At 53.8% G+C, this 23,852-nt stretch overlaps 1 protein-coding gene across 3 annotated transcripts in view; it reads left to right on the top strand.

The window, feature by feature from the left end:
- The window catches only part of syt3 (synaptotagmin III), a 99,924-nt gene that overhangs the window by 28,028 nt on the left and 48,044 nt on the right, over positions 1 to 23,852 (top strand). For all 3 annotated transcript variants that reach the window (XM_072492285.1, XM_072492282.1, XM_072492283.1), the window contains exon 2: positions 10,353 to 11,406. In XM_072492285.1, coding sequence (XP_072348386.1) covers positions 11,253 to 11,406 — 154 coding nt within the window. In that variant the 5' untranslated portion in view covers positions 10,353 to 11,252. The remainder of the gene's footprint in view (positions 1 to 10,352; positions 11,407 to 23,852) is intronic.

The raw sequence follows: 23,852 nt of genomic DNA, 5'->3' as shown, positions 1-23,852 counted from the left end.
AGCTGTGAAGCAACCGTGCTAACCACGGTGTTACCGTGCTGCCCCCAATTTGAGGAAGGATTTCTGGGTAGCTTGCTCTTGATGGGAGGGCGACTGCCTACGGGGTCCTTGACCTTCCCCCACTGAGGAAGACCCGATGCTGCCCTGTTGAATGCCTGAGTGACTTTAACTTGACCAGCCTTCCCAAACCGGGGCACGCGGGGCCCCCGCCGGTTTTCCGGCCGATGGGTGTGACTCCCCATCCACTCCGTTAAATTCCACTCTCTGAATCTACGATTGTCAACGGGTGAAGAATTCGGATAAAAAAAGCTTTGTCAAGGGAGCTTGTACCAGCGGGAGTTAATCCCATTAAAAGAGCCAGATCCCACTATTTGTCAAAAAATGTACTGAATGGTCCTGTGTCCATTTAATATTCTTTTCTATAATGGGTTTAATCAGGCAAATTATTTTTTGCCTGATTGCTTGGTTAGCTGATGTGACCCCGGGCAATGGGACTAAGATGCACATTGAAGAAATAAAGATTTACATTTATGTAGCACCTTTCATAACCTCCAGCTGTCCCAATGCGACTAGATGAAGTGCAGTCCCTGTCGTAATGAAGGTAACTGGACAGCTAATTAGTGCATAGCAAGCTCCCACCAACTGCAAAGTGATGTTGATCGAGTGATGAATATTGGCCCGGTCATCATAGAATCACCGAATCCCTTCAGTGCCAAAGGAGGCCATTCAGCCCATTGAGTCTGCACTGACCCTCTGAAAGAGCATCCCACCTAGGCCCGCTCCCCCGCCCTATCCCCCGTAACCCCACCTAACCTGTACAGCTTTGGACACTAAGGGGCAATTTAGCATTGGCCAATCCACCCAACCTACACACCTTTGGACTTGGGGGAGGAAACCGGAGCACCCGGAGGAAACCCACGCAGACACGGGGGTGAACGTGCAGTCAGTCACCCGAGGCCGGAATCTGACCTGGTCCTGTGAGGCGGCAGTGCTAACCACTGTGCCGCCCCTCATATCGAACTCTTCTTTGAAATGGTGGCTGGAGGACCGTCCCACCTGAGGAGGCAGATGGGGGCCCCGCCTCAATATCCCCTCTGAAAGACACCACTTCCACCAGTGCAGCGCCCCCTCACCAATGCAGTGACGTGTCGCAGTTCCTCATTGAGGGAAAGGCAAGGCCAGCCAAGGTTCCGGCTGCATATCTCTGGGTGAGGATATAAAAATGAGGGAAGATCTTATTGAAATGTATACGATTCCGAGGGCGCTTTGACAGCCCGGATGCTGAGAGGAGGTTTCCTCTCACGGGCGAGGGGGGGGGGGGGGGCGCGGGGTGGATCTAGAACTAGGGGTACACAGGTAAGAGGGTCTCCCATTTGAGATGGAGAGGAGGAGGAATTGCTTCTCTCAGTGGGTGGGTGTTCTCGCCCACAAAGAACCTTGAAGGCCGGGCCATCGAATAGATTCAGCGTCGGGTGAAGTAGAATTTTGTTGGGACAAGGGAGTCAAGTGTTTTACGGGGAGGGGCTGGCAGGAAGGAGGAGTCAAGGCCACCATCGGATCACCCCTCCTCCTAGTGAAGGGCAGAGCAGTTTCGAGGGGCTGAATGGCATTCCAATCTCCCGATCTGCCCAGGGAACCCAGCCGCTTGGTGCGATGAAACAAGCAGGTTCGGGAGCGGCAATGCGGACTAGGTGTAGGCCCCGACAGCCATCCCGCGTGGGGGAGGCGGGTGAGGGGGCTGGACCAGGGAGTTGGGTGATTCCGTGGGCAGACGGCCCGCCGATAAATCTCGCAGGTGAACGAGTGCCGCCGCTGACTGTGGGGTTCGCGGAGGCCCCATCGCTGCTTGTGAACCGAGGGCCCGAGAGTGAGAAAGACAGAAGAGAGAGCGAGAGAGACAGAGAGAGAAAGAACCTTACTCATTGAGACAGGAGACTCATTAGCACGAAGCAGCAGGGTAGGAGGGCCAGGAAGAGGAATAATTAAAGGATTCAAATTGATATGTTTCGCCGTGACCTGAGGCTGTGACAGCAAAGCTGTTGCGCTAGATGTCGAGCGGTGGCAAATGGTTCGCTCTCAAACTCCCATCAGCCTGCGGGTGACGTTGGTGCATTTTAAATCGGGGGGGTGGGGGGGAGGGCGTTGTTCGATCAGGGAGCCCCAGCTGAGCATCTCAGAAGAGGGGGCTGCAATGACACGGTTGCACATACCGGCACAGTAGCACAGTGGTTAGCACTGTTGCTTCGCAGCGCCAGGGTCCTAGGATTCAATTCCCGGGATGGGTCACTGTCTGTGCGGAGTCTGCACGTTCTCCCCGTATCTGAGTGGGTTTCCTCCGGGTGTTCCGGTTTCCTCCCACAGTCCAAAGATATGCGGGTTAGGTGGATTGGCCGCGCTAAATTGCCCCTCAGTATCCAAAAGGTTAGGTGGGGTTACTGGGATAGGATGGAGGCGAGGGCATAAGCTTAAGTCGGGTGCTCTTTCCAAGGGCTGGCGCAGACTCGATGGAGCGAATGGCCTCCTTCTGCAATGTGAATTCTACAAATAAAAGTGAGGAGATGCTAAGTTGAGCAGCCAAAGTTTCGGTCAGAGAAGTCAGCTTTCAGGAGCGTCTTAGGGGTGGATGCAGAGGTGGAGAGGGTGGGGCTCGGAATTCCAGAATTGAATGTCCTGGCACCTGGAAGCGATCCTGGAGGCGACTGTTCCAAGGGAGAGGAGGGGAGGTTCTCCCAGATGTCCCGGACGAAAAGTTACCCCTCGTACAAAACATTCCGGAAACAAGATGATCACGTCGCTGTTTGTGGGATCGCGCTGTGTGGAAATTGGCTGCCATGTTCCCTACTTAACAGCAACGCTTCGGGAGTGCGTCATTGATTGCAAAGCGCGTTACGGGTGGTGGGGGATGGTGTTGGGGGGATGGTGTGGGGGTGGGGTGGTGTTGGGGGGGTTGGGGGTGGTGTTGGCCAGAGCCGCTTTATGGATCCAATCAAATGACAAAAACCTGAGGAAGTCGATCAACAGTAAAAGATGTTCGACGACAAAAGGACTGGCATTCAGCAGATTGTTTGTTAGGACTGTTGCTTAACAACATTAGCCGGTTAGATGGAGGTTCCTTGAAGTGGGAAGGCCTCAGGAATCAGCTGCTGATCTCCGCGGGCAGCATCTGTTTAATATGCGCACTGGGACTAGACCATGCAGCATTGCACCAGCTGTTTCACCCTCTCCAGGTGTGTCGGCAGAGGACCCGTACGCAGGACACCATTAGTAAGCACGCAGAGTCAGTCAGAGTGGGAGATGCACACGGCAAGAAGCACCCATGGGTGCCCCCTCTACCCTCCCATTCATACATTGAATGCTGCCAGTGCACCCACAAGCATATGACCAAAAATATATTTACTGCTGGATGTGATTCCGTGGTTGGGCAGCACCCACAGAACAACCCTGAGTGCGCCAATGGCTACACGCACAACCAATTTAGGATAATTGGCCATGCTCGTAAGGCTCATTTGTGCTTGCTTGAAGTGACGTGCATTCACACGCTGGGACCCATTGCCTGCAAACAAAAGGAATATGTTCAAGCCGTCCGCCTCATTTGAATTACCCGGGAGCTTGGGGAGCTGATAGTTCCCCATTGCTTTCTCCATGGCAACGCCGCAGGCCATCAGAGTTAACTTTCCAGCCAATCAGCCACCTTTTTCTCCTGCAGTATAAATTATTGTGACCGTTTGCAATTTGGCATCCTTGTGTTTGCCCTGATGAGTGCCAGGCGAAAAGCTTCAGCAACATGTCTCTCTTTTCAGCGATATTTTGAGATTGTTTTGCCTTTTGAATGTCACTCCCGTTACATTAGAGATTGTCTCATTCCTCGGACCCCCTGTAATTATTGACTCATTTTTAGGAACCCCTTGTAATTCGTAGCTCATTCTGACAACCTCCTGTAATTATTGGTTCATTCCCAGGACCCCCTATAATTATGAGCGCATTCCTGGGGCCCCCTCACCAACCCACAAATATTGGATCATTTTTAGTGCATCCCTGTAATTATTGGCTCAATCCTAGGACCCCCCAATTTAATTATTGGCTCATTCCCTGGACCCCCCCCCCTGTAATTATTGGCTCATTCCTAGGACACCCCCTGCAATTATTGGCTCATTCCTAGGACCCCCCTGTAATTATTGGCTCATTCCTCGAACCCCCCCTGCAATTATTGGTTCATTCCTAGGACCCCCCCAGCAATTATTGGCTCCTTCCTAGGACCTCCCTCCTGTAATCATTGGCTCATCCGTTCTCACCCCATTCTCCCATCCGTAAATATTGGCTCATTCCTCAGAATCCCCTGTAAATATTGGGGGCGGGGGACCCCCCTCCCATAATTATTGGTTCATTCCTGGACCACCCCCTGTAATTATTGGCTCCTTCCTCGGACCACCCCTCCCTTTTAAATATTGGTTCATTCCTGCCCCTCGAACACTCCTGGGGTATTCCCGCAAACACTTCCAAGACTACAGGATGCCCCAAGGTGTTTAGCGGCCAATTAAGTACTTTTTGGAAGTGGGTTACCGTAGGGAAGCACAGCAGCCAATTTGCACAGAGGTGGCTCCCACAGTCAGCAAAGTGGCCATTCCGGCTCGGAAAGACGGCACCGCCGACAGTGCGGTACTCCCTCAGCGAGGCGTTGTCGTGGGGGGGGGCGCTGGGGGACGTCTGCCCAGGGAGCGTGCCCCAGCCCCTGGGTCAGACATCGAAAGGCAGGCCACGGGCCTATTTTCAGGAGCCGGGGGAATAACCTCTCCTCTGCTCCAACCACCAGCTTTAAAAATAGATTCCGCTGTGTTGCAAATGCTCACCGCTCCGCTGAGCTGGAGCGCACTGTCTGAGCCTAGAAGAAAAGGGCTTATGATTCTCTGTGCAAGGGATCCTTGGGAAATCGCACTGAATTGTAGCAAAGCAAATAGGAGTTATTGTGCTTGAATGGGCTAAGCCGAAATGGGCTTCTTTGCAGAAAACAACTATCCAGAGATTGAGGGACGTCTGAGCTGATATTTAGGAGGGAGGGAGAAAGACGGCAGGATCGTTAAGAGAAACCCTTGCTGCTTCACTGGTCCTCGGAACAACAGCTTAAGATTGTGCCAGAACACAGAATCATTTTGACTGTGCGCCTGCAGAAGATTCTTTAATTGGAAAGGATCTTCAAAGATCAAAGAACAAGGGTGTGATGAACGGTTACTGTATCACTGTACCCTTGTCATCATGAAAGGTGATGTCCCCTTTAGGGCCGGGCTTGGAACCCTGGGGAACTCCGCCTCCAGCTCCGCCCATCTGGGAGCCGTATATAAGGGGCCGCCTTGTGGGCGCCTTGGCTGTTAGCACCCGTCTCGGCACCAGTCTAGTTCTTAGTTTATTAAAGCCTTCTTTACCGTTTACACTCTAAGCGTCGTTATTGAGGGTACCACAATTTTAATAAACTAAACTACATCAGGATGGACGCAGGCATAAAACCAGAAAAACTCAACGATCCGGCCACCGAGACGGATGGACTTATGATGGCACTTCACCCCCGCCGGACTCTTTTTTAAACAGGGGGTGAATGTGATGAACGGTTACTGTAACACTGTACCCTTGACATCATGTAAGGTGATGTCCCCTTTAAGCCCGGGCTTGGAACCCTGGGGAACCCCGGCTCCGCCCATCTGGGAGCCATACATAAGGGGCCGTCTTGTGGGCGGCGTAGCTGTTAGCACACGCCTCGGCACCAGTCTAGTTCTCAGTTTATTAAAGCCTTTTTTACCGTTTACACTCTAAGCGTCGTTATTGAGGGTGCCCCAAAGGGAAAGTACAGCAGAGGGACAGGCCTTTCGGCCCTCCAGGCCTGCGCCGACCATGCTGCCCATGGCGGCAGGGTAGCACAGTGGTTAGCACTGTTGCTTCACGGCGCCAGTGTCCCACTGTTGCTTCCCAGCTTGGGTCACTGTCTGTGCGGAGTCTCCACGTTCTCCCCGTGTCTGTGTTGGTTTCCTCCGGGTTCTCCGGTTTCCTCCCACAAGTCCTGAAAGACGTGCTGTTAGGTGAATTGGGCATTCTGAATTCTCCCTCTGTGTACCCGAACAGGCGCCGGAATGTGGCGACTAGGGGCTTTTCACAGTAACTTCATTGCAGTGTTAATGTAAACCTACTTGTGATAATAATAAATATTATTATTAAGCTGAAACGTTCTACACTTCCGGGGTCCGTATCCCTCTATTCCCATCCTATTCATGTATTTGTCAAGATGCCCCTTAAATGTCACTATTGTCCCTGCTTCCACCACCTCCTCCGGCAACGAGTTCCAGGCACCCACTACCCTCTGTGTAAAAAACCTGCCTCGTACATCTCCTCTAAACCTTGCCCCTCGCACCTTAAACCTATGCCCCCTAGTAATTGACCCCTCTACCCTGGGGAAAAGCCTCTGACTATCCACTCTGTCTATGCGCCTCATAATTTTGTAGACCTCTATCAGGTCTCCCCTCAACCTCCTTCGTTCCAGTGAGAACCAACCGAGTTTATCCAACCTCCTCATGGCTTATGCCCTCCATACCAGGCAACATCCTGGTAAACTGCTTCTGTCCCCTCTCCAAAGCCTCCACATTCCTCTGGTAGTGTGGCGACCAGAATTGAACACTGATGGGCGGCATTCTCGGCGCCGAGGAGTGGCGCAAACCACTCCGGCGACAGGCCGCATCGAAGGTGCGGAATCCTCCGCACCTCCAGGGGCTAGGCTGGCCCCGGAGTGGTTTGCGCCGTGCCGGCCGGCGGGGAAGGGGCTCCGTCGACCGGCGCATGTTGGCGCAAGCGCAGGAGCACCAGCATGTGTTGGCGTCATTCCAGCGCATGCGCGGGGGGGGTTCACCTCCGCGTCGGCAATCGCGGAGGACCACAGCGGCTGACGCGGAACAATAGAGCGCCCCCACGGCACAGGCCCGCCCGCGGATCGGTGGGCCCCGATCCCAGGCCAGGCCACCGTGGGGACACCTCCCGGGGCCAGATCCCCCCGCGTCCCCCCCCCGAGGACCCCGGAGGCCGCCCGCGCCGCCAGGCCCCGCCGGTAAGGACCTACTCTAATTATGCCTGTGGGACCGGCAAAAAAAAACGGGCGGCCACTCGGCCCATCGCGGGCCGGAGAATCGCCGGGGGGGGGCCGCTGCGAGCGCGATTCCCGCCGGCGCTAAATCCCGGCGGGGGGTCGGAAAATTCCGCCCCATATTCCTCCGAGATAGATCAGCGTGGCAACATCAGGGAAAGCGGAAGATAATTGAAGAAATACTATCCCATTTAGCCAGGGTATTTTCCCAAGCACATTGCAAACAATTAAGCACTTGCTCAAGTGTAGAATACCCATCCGAGAATTTGCGCATTGTTATGTCCCAAACACAGCACTGTGATAATCTGATCATTTTAGTCTATCCAAGACTTCTGACAGAGTACCAGGAGGCAGGTTTTCGTAGGATTTCATAGAATCCCTGCAGTTCCGAAGGAGGGCCATTCGGCCCACCGAGTCTTCACCGACCGTCCGAACGAGCACCCTAACCCAGGCCCCCTCTCCCGCCCCGTGCCCGTAACCTTAATCCATGGCCAATCCACCTAACCTGCACACCTTTGGATTGTGGATCGCACAATTGCTTCACAGCTCCAGGGTCCCAGGTTCGATTCCGGCGTGGGTCACTGTCTGTGCGGAGTCTGCACATCCTCCCCGTGTGTGCGTGGGTTTCCTCCGGGTGCTCCGGGTTCCTCCCACAGTCCAAAGATGTGCGGGTTAGATGGATTGGCCATGATAAATTGCCCATAGTGTCCAAAATTGCCCTTAGTGTTGGGTGGGGTTACTGGGTTATGGGGATAGGGTGGAGCTGTGGACTTTGGGTAGGGTGCTCTTTCCAAGAGCCGGTGCAGACTCGATGGGCCGAATGGCCCCCCTTCTGCACTGTAAATTCTATGATCTATTCACCGCTCCCCAGAGAATCGGCGGATCGACATCGGGGCGTCGTCCCGTGACTCGCGGCCATCCCGGCAATTCTCCGGCCCGGCCTGGGCTGAGAGAATCCCGCCCCCTAGATCCGCAATGGAGCCGGCCAGGTCGGGAGTGCTGAGCGCGGGAATTCGAGGGGCTCCAGCCCCCGCACTCTTTAAAGGCTCTCCCGACATTCAGACAGCTCGGGATTGGGACCGGAAATCCTGGAATCGGGACCTGCCCACCATTTTTGAAAGGACTCCCAACAAAAGTGGTGAAAATCCAGGCCGACGACTTCACTTCTGAGAGAGACCAAAACTAGGCCCCACTAGTAGCCACCGATAAACCCAATCAGGAAATTCAGGAGAAGCCTCTTTACTCAGAGAGTGGTTGAGGCAAATAGGGAGCAAGATCCTGAGGCTAAGTGTTGACGCCGTCGGAAACTCCGTCGCGTTTCCCGACGGTGTCAACATGGCCTCAGGAGCAGCGATTCTGACTCCTGCAGGGGGGCCAGCACGGCACTGGAGCGACCCACGCAGCTCCAGCTGCCAATCCCCGGCGCCAACTGTGTGCCGCAGGGTTCGCGCATGCGCAGTGGCTCCCTTCTCCGCGCCGGGCCCCGACGCAACAGGGCGCAGGGCTACAGGGGCCGGCGCGGAAGAAAGGAGGCCCCCCCAGCCACAGGCCGCCCCCCCCCCCCCCCCCCCGACCCTTCGGCGGCGAATTCCCGGCGGCTGAGAGCAGGTGTGGACGGCGCCGGTGGGACTCGGCTTTTTTCACGACGGCCATTTTGAATGCCAATGGCGCCGATTCTCCGCTCGGTGGAGAATCGCGTGCCGGCGTCGGAGATGCGTGGCGCAATTCGCGCCGGTCGCGGGGATTCTGAGGTCCTGGGCTGAGAGGATCCCACCCAGGGGTCGCTGTACTGAAGAGAAAGCTGGATAGAAAGAAACGGTGATAGGAAAGGACAAATAGGGGTGGGAGGAGGGTTGGAGGAACCAGCATGGACCATTTGGGCCGAATGGCCTATTTCTATGCTGTCAATTTGATATCATTCTGCAGTTGCAGGTTGCCTTGGAACTGAGAGCAGGGAAAGAGTTAACAGGAGAGAGTGAAACAATTTACAAGAGGGATGTGGATAATAAGGGGAGTGGGGAGTGGGGAAGATGTTGCTGCTCATTCCAGTGCGATCATATCCCTCGGGATAATTCCCACTCCAGCGTGTCAGGGGAGCTTTGTCTTCAATCACAGCGGGAAAACGTTGAAACTAGATTAAAGGTTTATTAATTGTATGACTGCGCTTGGAAATCTCGAAGCTGAGTGAGAGAATGGATTAACCACACAATAAACTGACCTCGCCAGAGAGCGACGCAAAGGGTTAATAACGTGTGTGAGGAGGATTAGGAGCGAAGCGAATGTGTAAACGGTGAGAAATGAGAGGGGTGCAGGGAAGCAATGAAGGAATAGATGATGGAGAGAATGAGAGAGGCAGGGAGAGAGAGTGAAGGGGAAAGACAGAGAGAGAGAGGAGGAGGGGAGGGGAAAGGCAGAGTGTGAGAGAGAGAGAGAAGGGAGAGAGAGAGAGAGGGGGGGGGGAGGAGGGGAGGGGAACGTCAGAGTGTGAGAGAGAAAGAAGGTGGCGAGAGAGAGAAAGAGAGTAGGAGGAGGGGAAAGGCAGAGTGGAAGAGAGAGAAAGGAAGAGAGAGATAAATAAAAGGGGAAAGATGGAGATAGAGAAGGGGAAAGACAGAGAGAGAAGGAGGAAGGGAGGTGAAAGGCAGAGTGGGAGAGAAAGAAGGGGGGCGAGAGATAGAGAGGGAGAGGAGGGAAAAGGCAGAGTGGGAGAGAGAAAGGGGAGAGAAATAGAAGGGGAAAGACAGAGAGGGAGCAGGGCAGGGAAAAGCAGAGAAAGAGAGAGAAGGGATGCGTGTGCATGTTGCGTGAGAGAGAGAGAGGGGGAAGAGGGAAAGACAGAGAATGAAGAGGGAAGAGAGAGAGCTTGAGGAAAGACAGAGAGAGATGTGGAAGAAATAGAGAGAGAGAGTGAAGATGGAGAGAGTGTGAGGACAGGAAAAATTGAGGCCTTGTGCATCCTCATTGCACACACTCCCCCAGGGTTCACGTTTAAGTGGGGTGCGGGGGGTGGGGGTGCGGTGGTGGGTCTGACTTGGTTGCTAATTGCACTCAGAGCACTGGCTCCGCTTTCTGGTCCTTGGTGGCAATTCTACTTTTGGGCATATCACATCTAAGCTGTGTGTAGGTGGGCCCAGATATATTTGGGAGCTGACTGTTATGTGATAATGAGGCAGCCAAGAAGAAATAAATTCTTTTTTTATGCACTGTTCCTTACGAGATGTGTTCTTCCTTGCAGGCATGAGCAGCAGAGGAGGCCAACTCCGCAATGACTTTCAGCTGTGAGAATGATTAGTCACTGCTCTGAACATCTTGAATGTTCTTCCCGAATATCAATGGAACTGCAATTCGAAGGTGACGTTGCTCCGAGGATTCACCACAGCTCTCCGCAATAAGCAGCGCTCGGGAACCGCGACCGGATTCCGTTCCCTGAATTTTCCGTGCTTCGAACAGCACCCACCCCCCTCAGCGACGAAAATTCAAGAGGCCTCTCAAGATCCCTGCTCCCTGGTAGAAACACAGACCGCGAGAATGGGCGCTGCCAGCCTGCGCCGAGATAACACGGGCGAGGGGGTAACCGGGTAGCCCCTGGCTCGGGGTCCGCAGTCCGCAACGAAGGCTTGTCACCCTCCGATACGCAGAAGGCCCCGCGACCCCTGATCCAGGAAGTAGTAACCGTTGGCCGCTTCTCCAGCCAGTCTAGAAGTAAGGCCTGTTGAGGCCTGTGCTCGTCCACCTGCGTTTCGGCCCAGGCCATGCACAACTGGAGCTTGTATTGTGACCGATCGCAAACGATTCGCCCTCAATCCCCACTGAGAAAGGAGCTGGCTGCTCCCCGGGTTGTGATCCGCAGGCTTAAAGATTGAGGGTTGACATTTTCAAGGGGATCCCGCCCCCACCTCCCTAACCGCCCCTTTCAGTCAAAACCCTTTCCAGGAAGGGGCCCGGATTGTGATTCGATTTCCCTCTGTCCCTCCACAGGATCCTGGAGTGTCACAGCCGAAACCCGTCGCCCGGCTGAGGGTCTTCCCCCCCCCCCCCCCCCCCCCCCCCCCCCCCCCCCACAATCCAAGTCGCCGTCGGGAAGCTGGGCACGGTTTCTATTCCTCTCCTCGTGCAAAGGCGATGCTGTGTCGCGATGTCCGGGGACGGCGAGGAAGAGCTGTGCCGAAACGCCCTGGCGTTGGTCAGTGAACTGTGCCTGAGTGTCCGGCAGAACCGCATAAAGGAGAAATGTATCGAGTTCTCGTACCTCATGCGTGACCGGGACCGCACGCGCCACATCGAGACAGGTAACGAACGGGAGGCGGGCTCTTCCAGCTCAGAGTTGCGAATCCTACGCCGCGGACGCTGGGGGGCGGGGGGGGGGGGGGACCATTCGGCCCATTGTGACTCCACCAGCTCAGTTCCACAGCACCCCCCCCCCCCCCCCCCCCGCAACCCCGTAAACATTTCCCGTTTCCGGAGTGCACATCTTTGATTTTTTTTTTTTAATTCGTTCCCGGGATGTGGGCCAGGCCGTTATTTGTTGCCCGTCCCTAATTGCCCATCCTTGAACCGAGTGGCTGGCTCGGCCATTTCAGGGGGAGCATTTAAGAGTCGACCACATTGCCCTGGGCCTGGAGTCACGTGTAGGCCAGACCGGGGTAAGGACGGCAGATTTCCTTCCCTAAAGGGGGCACCAGATGGGTTTGGTAAGTTATCAGGATGACCGTTATTGAGGCAAGCTGTCAATTCCAAATCTGATTGCTTAAATTTAAAAAAAGTATATTTTCATTCGCATTTTCAGCTTCATACACAGTTGTATTTCAAATCATATTAATTCATTGCATTCCTCCGAGTTTCCTCCGGTGCTCCGGTTTCCTCCCACAGTCCAAAGATGTGCCTATCAGGTGGGTTGGCAACGATAAATTGCCCCTTAGTGTCCAAAGAGGTTCGGTGGGGTTCATAGAATCATAGCATTTACAGTGCAGCAGGAGGCCATTCGGCCCATCGAGTCTGCACCGGCCCTTGGAACGAGCATCCCATTTAAGCCCACACCTCCAACCTATCCCCGTAACCCAGTAACCCCACCTAACCTTTTTGGACACTCAGGGCAATTTATCGTGGCCAATCCACCTAACCCGCACGTCTTTGGACTGTGGGAGGAAACCGGAGCACCCGGAGGAAGCCCGCGCGCACGCGGGGAGGATGTGCAGACTCCGCACAGACAGTGACCCAAGCCGAGAATTACGGGGAGAGGATGGAGGCGCGGGCGTGGGTGGCAGGGTGCTCTTTCCAAGGGCCAGTGCAGACTCGATGGGTTGAATGGCCTCCTTCTGCGTTGTAGATTCTATGATTCAAAGCTCACTATCTGCCCTGGTTTGATCTGGACATATTAATATAAAATAATATAGATTCGTATGTTTGTATATGTACAGTATATTTGTTTTCTGTGTAATATGTAGGTGTTCCATATGTATATACATGGGGCTGGATTCGCTGGCTTCCCAGCAATGTGTTCCTCAGCAACTGCCGGTGAGATTCCCTACTCCCACTGCTTGACAATGGGATTTTCCATTGAAGTCACCCCACGTCACCGGGACTCCATAGGTGGGGGTGTCCTCCGGCGGGAACAGAATGAATCCCAACAGCCGGAGAATTGCGTCCATTATATTTGTCTTATATATATGTGTGTTTTTAAATATATCTAAAACACACATATTAACATCTCTAATTACATTACTAATTCTGGGACTTTGTCCATTGTCTCCTCTGAAGGTTACCGTCGATTCTGCCTCCAGTTAGAGCCTTCGAGATAAGTTTCGTTAGCTTAGACGCAGTTTTTAAAAGTTCTTTCTTGGATGTGGGTGCCGACGGCGAGCCCAGCGATTGGTGCCCAACCTCGGTTTTGCCCACCCCCGTGTAACGCGGAGGGTTTGCGACTCATGGATCGAATGAAGAAACTTAGCCCCTTCAGCCCAGCGAACATCTCAGAGTCCGCCCCCTGGTTCCCCAGGGGCGGCAGCCATTTTCAACCCCTCTCAGTACCCCCCCCCCCACCCCCGCCCCCCCCCCAGCCCCCTCCCCTCCCACCTCCCCGCTCGGTGACCTCAAAAGGGGTGAAAATAGTCGAGTCGCTCTGCCCACCGGTAGCTCGCTCACCTCTTGCGTGCGTGGTTCCGGGTGCAGGTCCCGCTCCAGGACTTGCGCACCAAAATAAATCGACGTTGGCGCCCTAGCGCGGTGCTGAGGGAGTGCTACACTGTTGGAGGTGCCGGAGACGGGGGGGGGGGGGGGAAGAGATCCCATCTACCTGTTTGGGTGGATGTAAAGGATCCCGTGGCACAATTTCCGAAGAGGAACAGTGTCCTAGTCAATCCCTCAATCAACATCACAAAATCAGGTTGTCTGGCTCGTTATCGCATTGTTTCTTGCGGGATCTTGCTCTGCACAAAATGGCAACATTACAACAGTGACTGCGCTCTGAAAGTACTGTTATGGGCCAGGGTTTAGACAACCCCAAAGTGTATCATGGAGTTCACCTGACCCACAACTTTTAATAGATTGTGGTATGGGGAGCACACGGCCCACTCTACAGGTGTGGTACAGCAGAAATGGAAAAGTATTTTTTAAAGCAAAACAATGTTTATTCTATGAACTCAAGTTAACCTTTTTAAAACATACAGTGAACAACTTAGCAACCATCAATTCAAATACAACCCCCAAAGAATACAACACTAAGTAATCCTTAATAACTTCCCAAACAACATCCAGAAGACAAAGGAAACACCTTTTACCAGAAGCACATCAGGTTTACATTCACTACTGAGAACATTTGTAATTCTGAATTCAGCAAATGATCAAGAGATAGTCTTTTCATGGCAGAGAGATCAACAGTACACCTGCTCTGTCTGGCTTCAGCTCCAACACTCAAAACGAAACTAAAACACACCCTGCAGCAAACAGCCTAAAACGAAAGTAAAAAGCTGACAGACAGCCCAGCTCCACCCACACTCTGACATCACTGATAAACACCCATTTCTTAAAGGTACATTTCTGAAACACCCATTTCTTAAAGGTACTCTCACATTACAGTACTTAATCGATTGTGAAGCACTTTGAGGTGTCGAGCGATCCAGCCCGGGCATCTCCGCCTGCATTGTGTGCGCCCACCTCGGGAGTAGGGTCTCAAAGGCCCTGGGAGTGCTGACTGAGATTGGGAGAGTATTACCCACAAATCCCGGGTTGACCCGACTCGAGTTGCAGGCCGCCCACCGTGCTGGGCGCTGCCGTGGTCTTCCGCACTGTGTCACTTGTTGCTCCAGAGCAGGCAGGACTGTGGATCGAATGTTTCAGCTGCACGAAAACTCGGTTTGACAGGAAAAGGATGCTTCCAAATTGGAGAGGCCCTGCTCCTTGCACAGTCACTGGCGGTAAAGGCTTTTAGGTTCCGGGCGGATGGAAGGGGGTGAGCCGCCTTCTTGAACCGCTGCAGCCCCCGACTGCTGTTAGGGAGGGTGTTCCAGGGTTTTATCCCAGCAACAGTGTGGTCGTCTGTGTAGAGGTATCACGGTACCTGGTAATGCTGGAACACCATTGGTAGATTTTGTATGTTTCCCATTGGTCAAGCTGTATGGTAGCTCCGCCCTGCAAGGCGGGGTATAAGAGCCCGTGCCGCCCCAGCAGACTTCTTTCAGTACCTGAGCTGCTGGGGGAAACATCTAGCTTATTAAAGCCTTCAGTTGGACTACAACCTCGCTTTAGTGGTCATTGATCGTGCATCAGACAGTGAAGGAACGGCCGATATATTTCCAAGTCAGGATGGTGAGCGGCTCGGAGTGGAGCTTCCAGGTGGTGGGGTTCCCAAGCATCTGCTGCCCTTGTCCTTCTAGATGGTAGTGGTCGATGGAAGGTGCTGCCGAAGGAACCTTGGTGAGTTCTCCACCATTCAGTAAGATCTAGGTTGATCTGAGTGTGTCCTTAACTCCACCTTCCTTCCTGACCCCCCCCCCCATAACCCTTGACCTCCTGGTAAATCAAAAATCCATTTAACTCCGCATTGAATATATGCAATGACCCACAGGCTCTGCTGCTGTCTGGGGAGGGGGAAAGAATCTCGCAGACTAACGAGGGAAGCAATCCATCGTAATTTCAATCTTAAATGGAGACCCCCCCAAGGCTGGATTCTCCGATTCCCAGACTGAGCGCTGACGCCGGAGTGGGAACAGTGGTGTCTTACGCCAGAAGAAAACGGCGCAACCGCTGCACCGATTCCGGGACCGTTGTGGGGGGGGGGGATAGGAGCCAAGCCGGGTAGAGCCCGTGGCTCCCACGCCAAAACCGGCTGGGGAATGGCTGGGTCCGTGGCCGTGCTTGCGCGAGGCGGCCTGCAGTGGCCGCACTGTGCAACATGGTCTGCCAAATAATGATCCCCAGTAACCCCCCTCGCCGGCCCCGGACCACCCCACCACCAGGGCCCCCCAGCCCTCGCTGGATGCACCCCCAGCCCTCCCCGTGACTGTGGCGACGCTGGACACAGTCTGCAGCCGCCACGCGGGGTCGACGGAAACAAACGAGTGTTCCGCGCCGTCGGGAACTCGGCCCATCAGGGGCGGAGCACTGGGGGGGGAGGGGCATCCGACCACGCGCCAACGCCTTTCCAACAACGCGAGGCGCGCAATGCGATGACACCATTGCCGAGGGTGGCAGACACTCGAAAACCGGCGTCAAGCTGGCGCCGCCCCCGATTTGACCGTCAGAAGGGATTCTCCGTCCAATCGGCGATTACTATATCGCCGTCGGCCAATGGGGAAATCCCGCCCCTCTTAGCTTCAAACAGCGTCCCCTAGTTCTAGATTCTAGATTCCCCCGCCAGCCTCCCAGAACTCGGTTGGGGGCAACCAAGGACACTCACAACGAGCGCTAAAAGTTCCCAATACACATTTGTAAAAGGTCTGTAAACACCTGCCAGATTGGCACTGCCGACCTTGCCAGATCTGCTCCGTTAAACCTGTGCGACCGATGGTTTGGTGTCAAAGCTGGCCAGCCACCTGGGTCTTTTTAAATGACCAACCTCTCCGGATTACACTGGGCGGTCAGGGTTAAAATTGGCCTCACATTTGCCAGGCCGCCACAAGCGATGTTTGAGGAATAGAAGTGGCACTTTGCCCAGCACGTGGCACTGTGCCACCTGGATCTCCCACAGACATTTATCGCAGCAGCCGCCCCAGAACAGGGCTGGAGTCTTTCTCTCACGACCGTCTTGCTGGGTGCAACCGTGTCCGGTCCAGAGGGGGTGGGGGAGTGGGGGGGGGGAGGCAGAGAGGGAGGAAATCCTCCTCGGATCCCCGCGGGGTGACCATGCTGTGCCATCGGCAGCTCAGCTGGCTCGGGGCAAAGGCAAGCAGCAAACGCCCAGTTTCTTGTTCCCCGGCAGAGATTGTTTAACGATCGCTGCCCTCCAGGAGGAGTGGGGGTGGGGAAATCGACCCGTGTTCCCACTCGCGTTCGGTGATCGCGTGGGGGGGCCGGGAGGGACGGGGGGGGGGGGGGGGTGGGCGAGGGCGTCTGGCATCGCCAGCTTTCTGGGTAGCAGAGGCCGCTGCACCGTCACGACCGGGTAAATCTCCTTTAGACGTTCCTGGTGGGAGGAGCAGGAGCCCTCCCCCGTTCCACCTGAGGAGGCAGTGTTGCACTCCTTCAGCGGCGCGCTCGGACGTGCTGGCCAAGAACATTTCCTCAAGGGGGAACCCACTTGAACCCACGACCTTCTCACTCAGAGGCGAGCTCGCTACCCGTTAACTGTGTTTGCAGCCCCAAGACGCCGAGATATTTTACAAAATTCTCCGCACCTTGTGTCTGGCATTAGAAAAAAAGAAATGGCCGGTCTCCGCGCTAATTCTGAAAATGTGCAGGGTATTACTTAGGTAGCAATGGCCTCAGATAAAAGTCATTAAGTTAATGATGCATGTTATGAGGTTTTATGCAAAACAAATTTCCTCACACCTTTTTCTGATATTGGAAGAAGGCAGGGCTGGCAGCCTGATCAAAGAACAAAGAAAAGTACAGCACAGGAACAGGCCCTTCGGCCCTCCAAGCCTGCACCGACCATGCTGCCCGTCTAAACTGAAACCTTCTACACTTCCTGGGTCCTTATCCCTCTATTACCATCCTATTCATGTATTTGTCAAGATGCCCCTTAAATGTCACTATCGTCTCTGCTTCCACCACCTCCTCCGGCAGCGAGTTCCAGGCACCCACTACTCTCTGTGTAAAAAACTTCCCTCGTTCATCTACTCTAAACCTTGCCCCTCGCACCTCAAACCTATGCCGCCTAGTAATTGACCCCTCTACCCGGGGAAAAGCCTCTGACTATCCACTCTGTCTATGCCCCTCATAATTTTGTAGACCTCTATCAGGTCGCCCCTCGACCTCCGTCGTTCCAGTGAGAACAAACCGAGTTTATTCAACCAACGGGCGCGTCTTCGTCAATTTAGACAGTAGAAACTTTGACCTTTGACCTGGTTTTGGACTTAAACCCATAAGCGAAAGTTTGATGATTAAATGACTTGCTGCCGTTGTGGAGAGGTCTGGCGACGTCACACCTGGAGTACGGCCCACAGCTCTGGTCTCCTTGCCTGATGTTCTTGCTCCAGAGGGAGTGCGACAAAGGTTCACCTGGCCAATTCCTGGAGTCGCTTATGAGGAGCATTTGAGTCGGTTGGGATTGTATTCGCTGGTGACCAGCAGGATGTGGTGGGGGGGGATCCCCGAGAAACCTATAATATTCTCACAGGACTAGACTTGGTGGATGCAGGAACGACGTTCCCGATGGTGGGTGTGTCCAGAACCAGGGATCACAGTCTGAGGGTATGGGATAGATCATTTAGGATTGAGGTGGGGAGACATTTCTTCGCCCTGAGGGCGGACTTCGCGACCACAGGAAACAGTTGGGGCTAAAACATGTTTCCAAGAAGGAGCTAGACGTAGCTATTGGGACTGAAGGGATCAAAGGATATAGGAGGAGGAAGGATCAGAATATTGAGTTGATGGTCAGCCATGATCATAATGAATGGCATTGCAGGCTCGAAGGGCCGAATGGCATCCTCCTGCTCCTGTTTTCTATGTTTTCTCGTGTGAGAGTACCTTTAAGAAATGGGTGCTTAAGAAATGTACCTTTAACAAATGGGTGTTTATCAGTGATGTCAGAGTGTGGGTGGAGCTGGGCTGTCTGTCCGCTTTTTACTTTCGTTTTAGGCCGTTTGCTGCAGGGTGTGCTTTAGTTTTGTTTTCAGTGTTGGAGCTGAAGCCAGACAGAGCAGGTGTACTGCTGTTCTCTCTGCCATGAAAAGACTATCTCTTGATCATTTGGTGAATTCAGAATTATAAATGTTCTCAGTAGTGAATGTAAACCTAATGCGCTTCTGTTAAAAGGTGTTTCTTTTGTCTTCTGGATGTTGTTTGGGAAGATATTAAGGATTACTTAGTGTTGTATTCTTTGGGGTTGTATTTGAATTGATGGTTGCTAAGATGTTCACTGAATGTTTTAAAAAGGTTAACTTGAGTTCATAGAATAAACATTGTTTTGCTTTAAAAAATACTTTTCCATTTCTGCTGTACCACACCTGTAGAGTGGGCCGTGTGCTCCCCATACCACAATCTATTAAAAGTTGTGGGTCAGGTGAACTCCATGATACACTTTGGGGTTCCCTAAACCCTGCCCCATAACAGTTTCCATGCCGAGATGGTCCAATGAGGAGTGGGTGAAGAGACCGTGTTGGATAGAGTTTAGGAGAATGAGAAGCTACCCCATTGAAATGTACAAAATCCTTACAGGGCTCGACAGAGTAGATGCAGATGCTTCCCTGGCTTGGGGGTGTTGAGAGGGTCTACAACCAGGGGACACAATCTCAAAACAAGAGATAGGACATCTCGGACTGTGATGAGGAGGAGGATGAATTGTTGCAATTCTTCATTCCAGTATTTTCAAGACAGAGATGGATAGATTTCGAGATGGTGAAGACATCAAGTGATGTGAGGATAGTGCCAGAAATTGGCGTCGGGGTACAGGCTCAGCCTTTGAATGGGGGAGAAAACTCAATGGGCCGAATGGCCTACTCCTGTGCCCCTGAATTGCCCTTTCGTTCTCTCAGAGCGCGATCCTCCTAAATGGAGACTAAGTGTTTGCGCCGTCGTGAACGCCGTCGCGTGGCCAAACGTGGGCCCCGATCGCAGGCCAAACCCCATCGGAGGCCCCCCCCGGTGGACGGAGCACCCCTTCCCCCCCCACAGGCCGCCCCCCCGACCGTCCGCAGAGAGTTCCCGCCGGCAGCGACCAGGGGGTCAACGCCGACAGCGGGTCTCTGCCGTTTCCACGCAGCCGCTCAGCCAGAGAATCGGCGGCCCGTGACTGGCGCCGATTCTCCGCTCCTCGGAGAATCGTGCGCCGGCGTCGGGGCGGCGTGGCGCGGTTTGTGGCGATTCTCCAGCCCGGTGCGGGGCTCGGAGAATCGCGCCCCCAATCTTTCCGAGGAGCTTCCAGTTTGGACAGGCAGTGTTAGCCGCCGGTACATTCCTCCATCTCCTACGAACAAGCCACAATGGTGGGTGAAGGCCAACTGGTCAACCGAGCCTCTACCCAATGTAATGCAGGTTGGACCACCATGGACGCAGACCTCCTAACGCCGCTCTCGTACGCAGGAACGGAGGGGGAAAAATAAACATGAGAAAAGGCCAAAATCCTCTCCAATCGTTCCTGATCGAAGCCAATCCGGGAGATTACGTGGACCCCATAGAATGGCTCAGAAAGAGGCCATTCAGCCCACCATTTTCCACGCTGGCCCTCAGAAGAGCAATTCACCCAGTGTCGCTCCCGCCTGGTTAGGGGAGGGTATCTCTTCAAAACCGGCAGGTCACCGACCCTCTTGGCTGAGAATCGGGTTGGCCACCTAAAAACCACCCACTCGGACAGAGTGAACTGGCGGCTGCTCGGTTCGAAAAGTAGAGAAAACCAGGGATATTCGTCAAGCGAAACAGATGGAAATCTTAACCACTAGAGATTTGCAGAGCGCATCATCCTTTTCTGATGTTGTGTGTGTGTGCTCCGTCTGACTAATGTTAGCAGTGCGTAGCATCTCGCCGAGATGTACCTACACCTTAGGGACCACAGCGGTTCGAGAAGGTAGTGCGGTAGCACAGTGGTTAGCGCAGTTGCTTCACAGCGCCAGGGTCCCGGGTTCGATTCCCGGCTTGGGTCACTGTCTGTGCGGAGTCTGCACGTTCTCCCCCGTGTCTGCGTGGGTTTCCTCTGGGTGCTTCGGTTTCCTCCCACAAGTCCCGAAAGACGTGCTGTTAGGTGAATTGGACATTCTGAATTCTCCCTCTGTGTACCCGAACAGGCGCCGGAGTGTGGCGACTCGGGGATTTTCACAGTAACTTCATTGCAGTGTTAATGTAAGCCTACTTGTGACAATAATAAAGATTATTATTATTATCTGTCACCGTGCTGCCCAACCTATCACAGGTCTAGAGGCCACTAGATTGGATCTCAGTCATCAGACCGTCAGAACGAATGGAAGGAGTAGAGGCCATTCGGCCCCTCGAGCCTGTTCCACTATTGACTCATCCAAGTGTCTCCTTAACTCCATTTTCCTGCCTGCACACCATAATTCTTGACTCCCTTTTCGATCAAAAATCTGTCTTAACTCTGCCTTGATTATATGAAATGTTAATATACGTACGAACATACGAATTAACGGCAGGAGTAGGCCATTGGGCAGCATAGTAGCACAGTGATTAGCACTGTTGCTTCACAACGCCAGGGTCCCGGGTTCGATTCCCGTCTTGGGTCACTGTCTGTGCGGAGTCTGCACCTTCTCCCCGTGTCTGCGTGGGTTTCCTCCGGGTGCTCCGGTTTCCTCCCACAGTCCAAAGATGCGCAGGTTAGATGGATTGGCCATGATAAATTGGCCACAGTGTCCAAAATTGCCCTTGGTGTTGGGTGGGGTTACTGGGTTGTGGGGATAGGGTGGAGGTGTTGACCTTGGCTGGGGTGCTCTTTCCAAGAGCCGTTGCAGACTCGATGGGCCGAATGGCCTCCTTCTGCACTGTAAATTCTATGATCTATGACACTGCTCTTTCGCTCAATAAGACCAAGGCTGATTTTATTGTGACCTCAACACCACTATCCCATTGACCATCATACACTTTGAGTCCCTTGTTGGTCAAGAATATATTGACCTCTGCCTTAAAACAGTCAATGAGCCCGGCTCCACCACTCTCTGGGAGAGATTCCAAAGAGTCACAATCCCCTGGGAGGAAAAAGAAAATTCACCCCGACTCCATCTTAAGCGGTAGATCCCTAATTTTCAGACTGTGTCTCCACCTAGAACATAGAACATACAGTGCAGAAGGAGGCCATTCAACCCATCGAGTCAGCACCGACCCATTTAAGCCCTCACGTCCACCCTATCCCCATAACCCAATCACCCCACTTAACCTTTTTGGACAGGAGAGAAATCCCATGTGCCTTCTTAACCGTCTTATCTACCTGCCCTGATGAAGGGGTTTGTCGAATGAGCAAAGGTTGAGCCGGTCGGGCCTATACTCAATGGAGTTTAGAAAAATGAGAGGTGATCTTAATGAGACGCATGAGGTTCCGCGGGGACTTGACATGGTGGACGGGGAGAGCATGTTCCTCCTTCTGGGAGAGACCGGGACCAGGGTGTGCGGAGTCTGCACGTTATCCCCGTGTCTGCGTGGGTTTCCCCCGGGTGCTCCGGTTTCCTCCCACAGTCCAAACATGTACTGATTAGGTGGATTGGCCGTGATAATATTGCCCTTCAGTGTCCAAACGTTTGGTGGGGATGGGGGGAGGGAGGCTGGGTCTAGGTGGGGTGCTCTTTCGGAGGGCCGGTGCTGACCCAATCGGCCGAATGGCCTCCTTTAGCACTGTGGGGATCCCATGATGGAGCGATTGGAAATTGGGATTCTGCGAAAGGCTCGAATGGGAGGAGCGGCGATACCTCAGAGCGTTGCGGGACTTGAGAAGATTAGCGAGCTGGGGAGGTGGGCGAGACGGTGGGAGGATTCAGAAGCAAGGACGAGGGAGGATTTTAAAATCGAGGCGTCGTTCATTTGGGCGGCAGGTGGGCTTAGGGTGGACAGGGTTGGTGGGGGAAAGGGGCTTGGTGGGAGTTAGGATGCGGAGCACAAGATTACGACGGAGCGTTACAACAGTCAAGTCTTGAGGTAACGAAAGCCGCAGGTGGTCCTCAAGAGCTTCAGCCGCAGGGACGGACATTACGGAAGTAGGAGAAGGAGGGGGAGTTCTCCGGGATGATGGTGAGTCGACCGGGGAGCTTGACACATTGCTGGAGATAGAGATAGGATGGAGGGTCAAACGAGTGACACTGTCCAACAACTGGTGGCTTAGAAAGCTCACCCCATAACGCAGGGGGCCAGAGAGATATAGTTCCTTGGTTTCGCAAAGCCCAGGCTTATATTTGACTGCAAAAGCTGTGATTTGCTGGTTACGCTGAAGGTGTGTACTCAAATGTATTATTTATTAGATAGATCGCAATGCGATGCATTATTTAACAGCGAGGCTGTGGAGGAAACCAAGCTAAAGTTTTAATTACCGAATTAGACATTATTACATGGCCTCGCAGCTTATGAAAGTTATTTATCCGTTTATAGGCAATTTATTATTGAGCAAATACTGGAATCGCTTCCTAAACAGAAGGCTTCCCCCCCCACTTGTGGTAGCCGATCTCTCGCTGTCTCTGCCAGGGTCTGCGCTACACAGAAGGCCAGGCTGCAGACCGAATGTGGTTCTGGGCAACATGCTTCTGATGCTTGACGAAGGACGGGAGGAGGCTGAAGGCCTCGGGGCGGGCCCAGGGAATCTTCACCAGACTGCTACCCAGCAGTGAAAGACTTTGGCTACGTACAAAGAAGCCGGGATCAATCCAGAATGGCAGAATGCGGACAGCACAGAAGGAGGCCGTTCAGCCCGTCGTGGCTGTGGTGGCCCTCTGCAAGAGCAACTTTCCTATCCTCCCCCTTCTTTCCCAGAGCCCGGCAATGTTTTGCTGTTCCCCCCTCATGTCTTTTCATAGAATCACGTGGGCCCCATTCAACGAGGGGGAAAAAAGCAGAGTCCGCTTTCGGGTGCATTTAGCGAGGTGTGTCCCAGTGCTACTCAACGGCATTTTGCCATTTTATTTAGCTTTGGCGAGGAACACCCTATCAATTCGCCAGTGCACGAACTCTCCTCACTGATCGGCGCCATATTCACAGGCAGCCCTGATCTTTCAACGCACCCCCCCCCTCCGCTTAGCGACCCCACCGCGGCCTCCATACGCCTCCGCTTCACCCAAGTTACCTCTTTTACCTCTTCAGCATCCTCGAGCCCCCCCCCCCCCCGCCGCCACCTTGCCCCATCTCTTAAGAGCAAGATACCAGAGCCCGACCCCTGGCACGGGCAACCTGGCTCCCGGGCACCTTGGCGCTGTCAGCCAGGCATCCTGGTAGTGCCTCTCCCAACTGGGGTGACACTGCCAGGGTGTCCCGGTGGCAGTGCCAAGGTGCCAGGCTGGTGGTGTGCCCAGGTGCGAGCGGGAGTGCTACCCTACCTAATGCCTGACCAGCCGGGGGTCTCTGCTGGCCTGGGAGACCACTCCCCCAGGTGCCATTACGCCTGATCCACATTTGCGTGGGCCAGCGCCAAACAGCGCCTGGCCGCGGCCTCGCTGAG

Source organism: Scyliorhinus torazame, chromosome 29 (assembly GCF_047496885.1).
Source record: "Scyliorhinus torazame isolate Kashiwa2021f chromosome 29, sScyTor2.1, whole genome shotgun sequence".
Taxonomy (NCBI): domain Eukaryota; kingdom Metazoa; phylum Chordata; class Chondrichthyes; order Carcharhiniformes; family Scyliorhinidae; genus Scyliorhinus; species Scyliorhinus torazame.
Note: the sequence above shows the minus strand (reverse complement) of the source record. Positions and strands in the feature narration are given on the sequence as shown.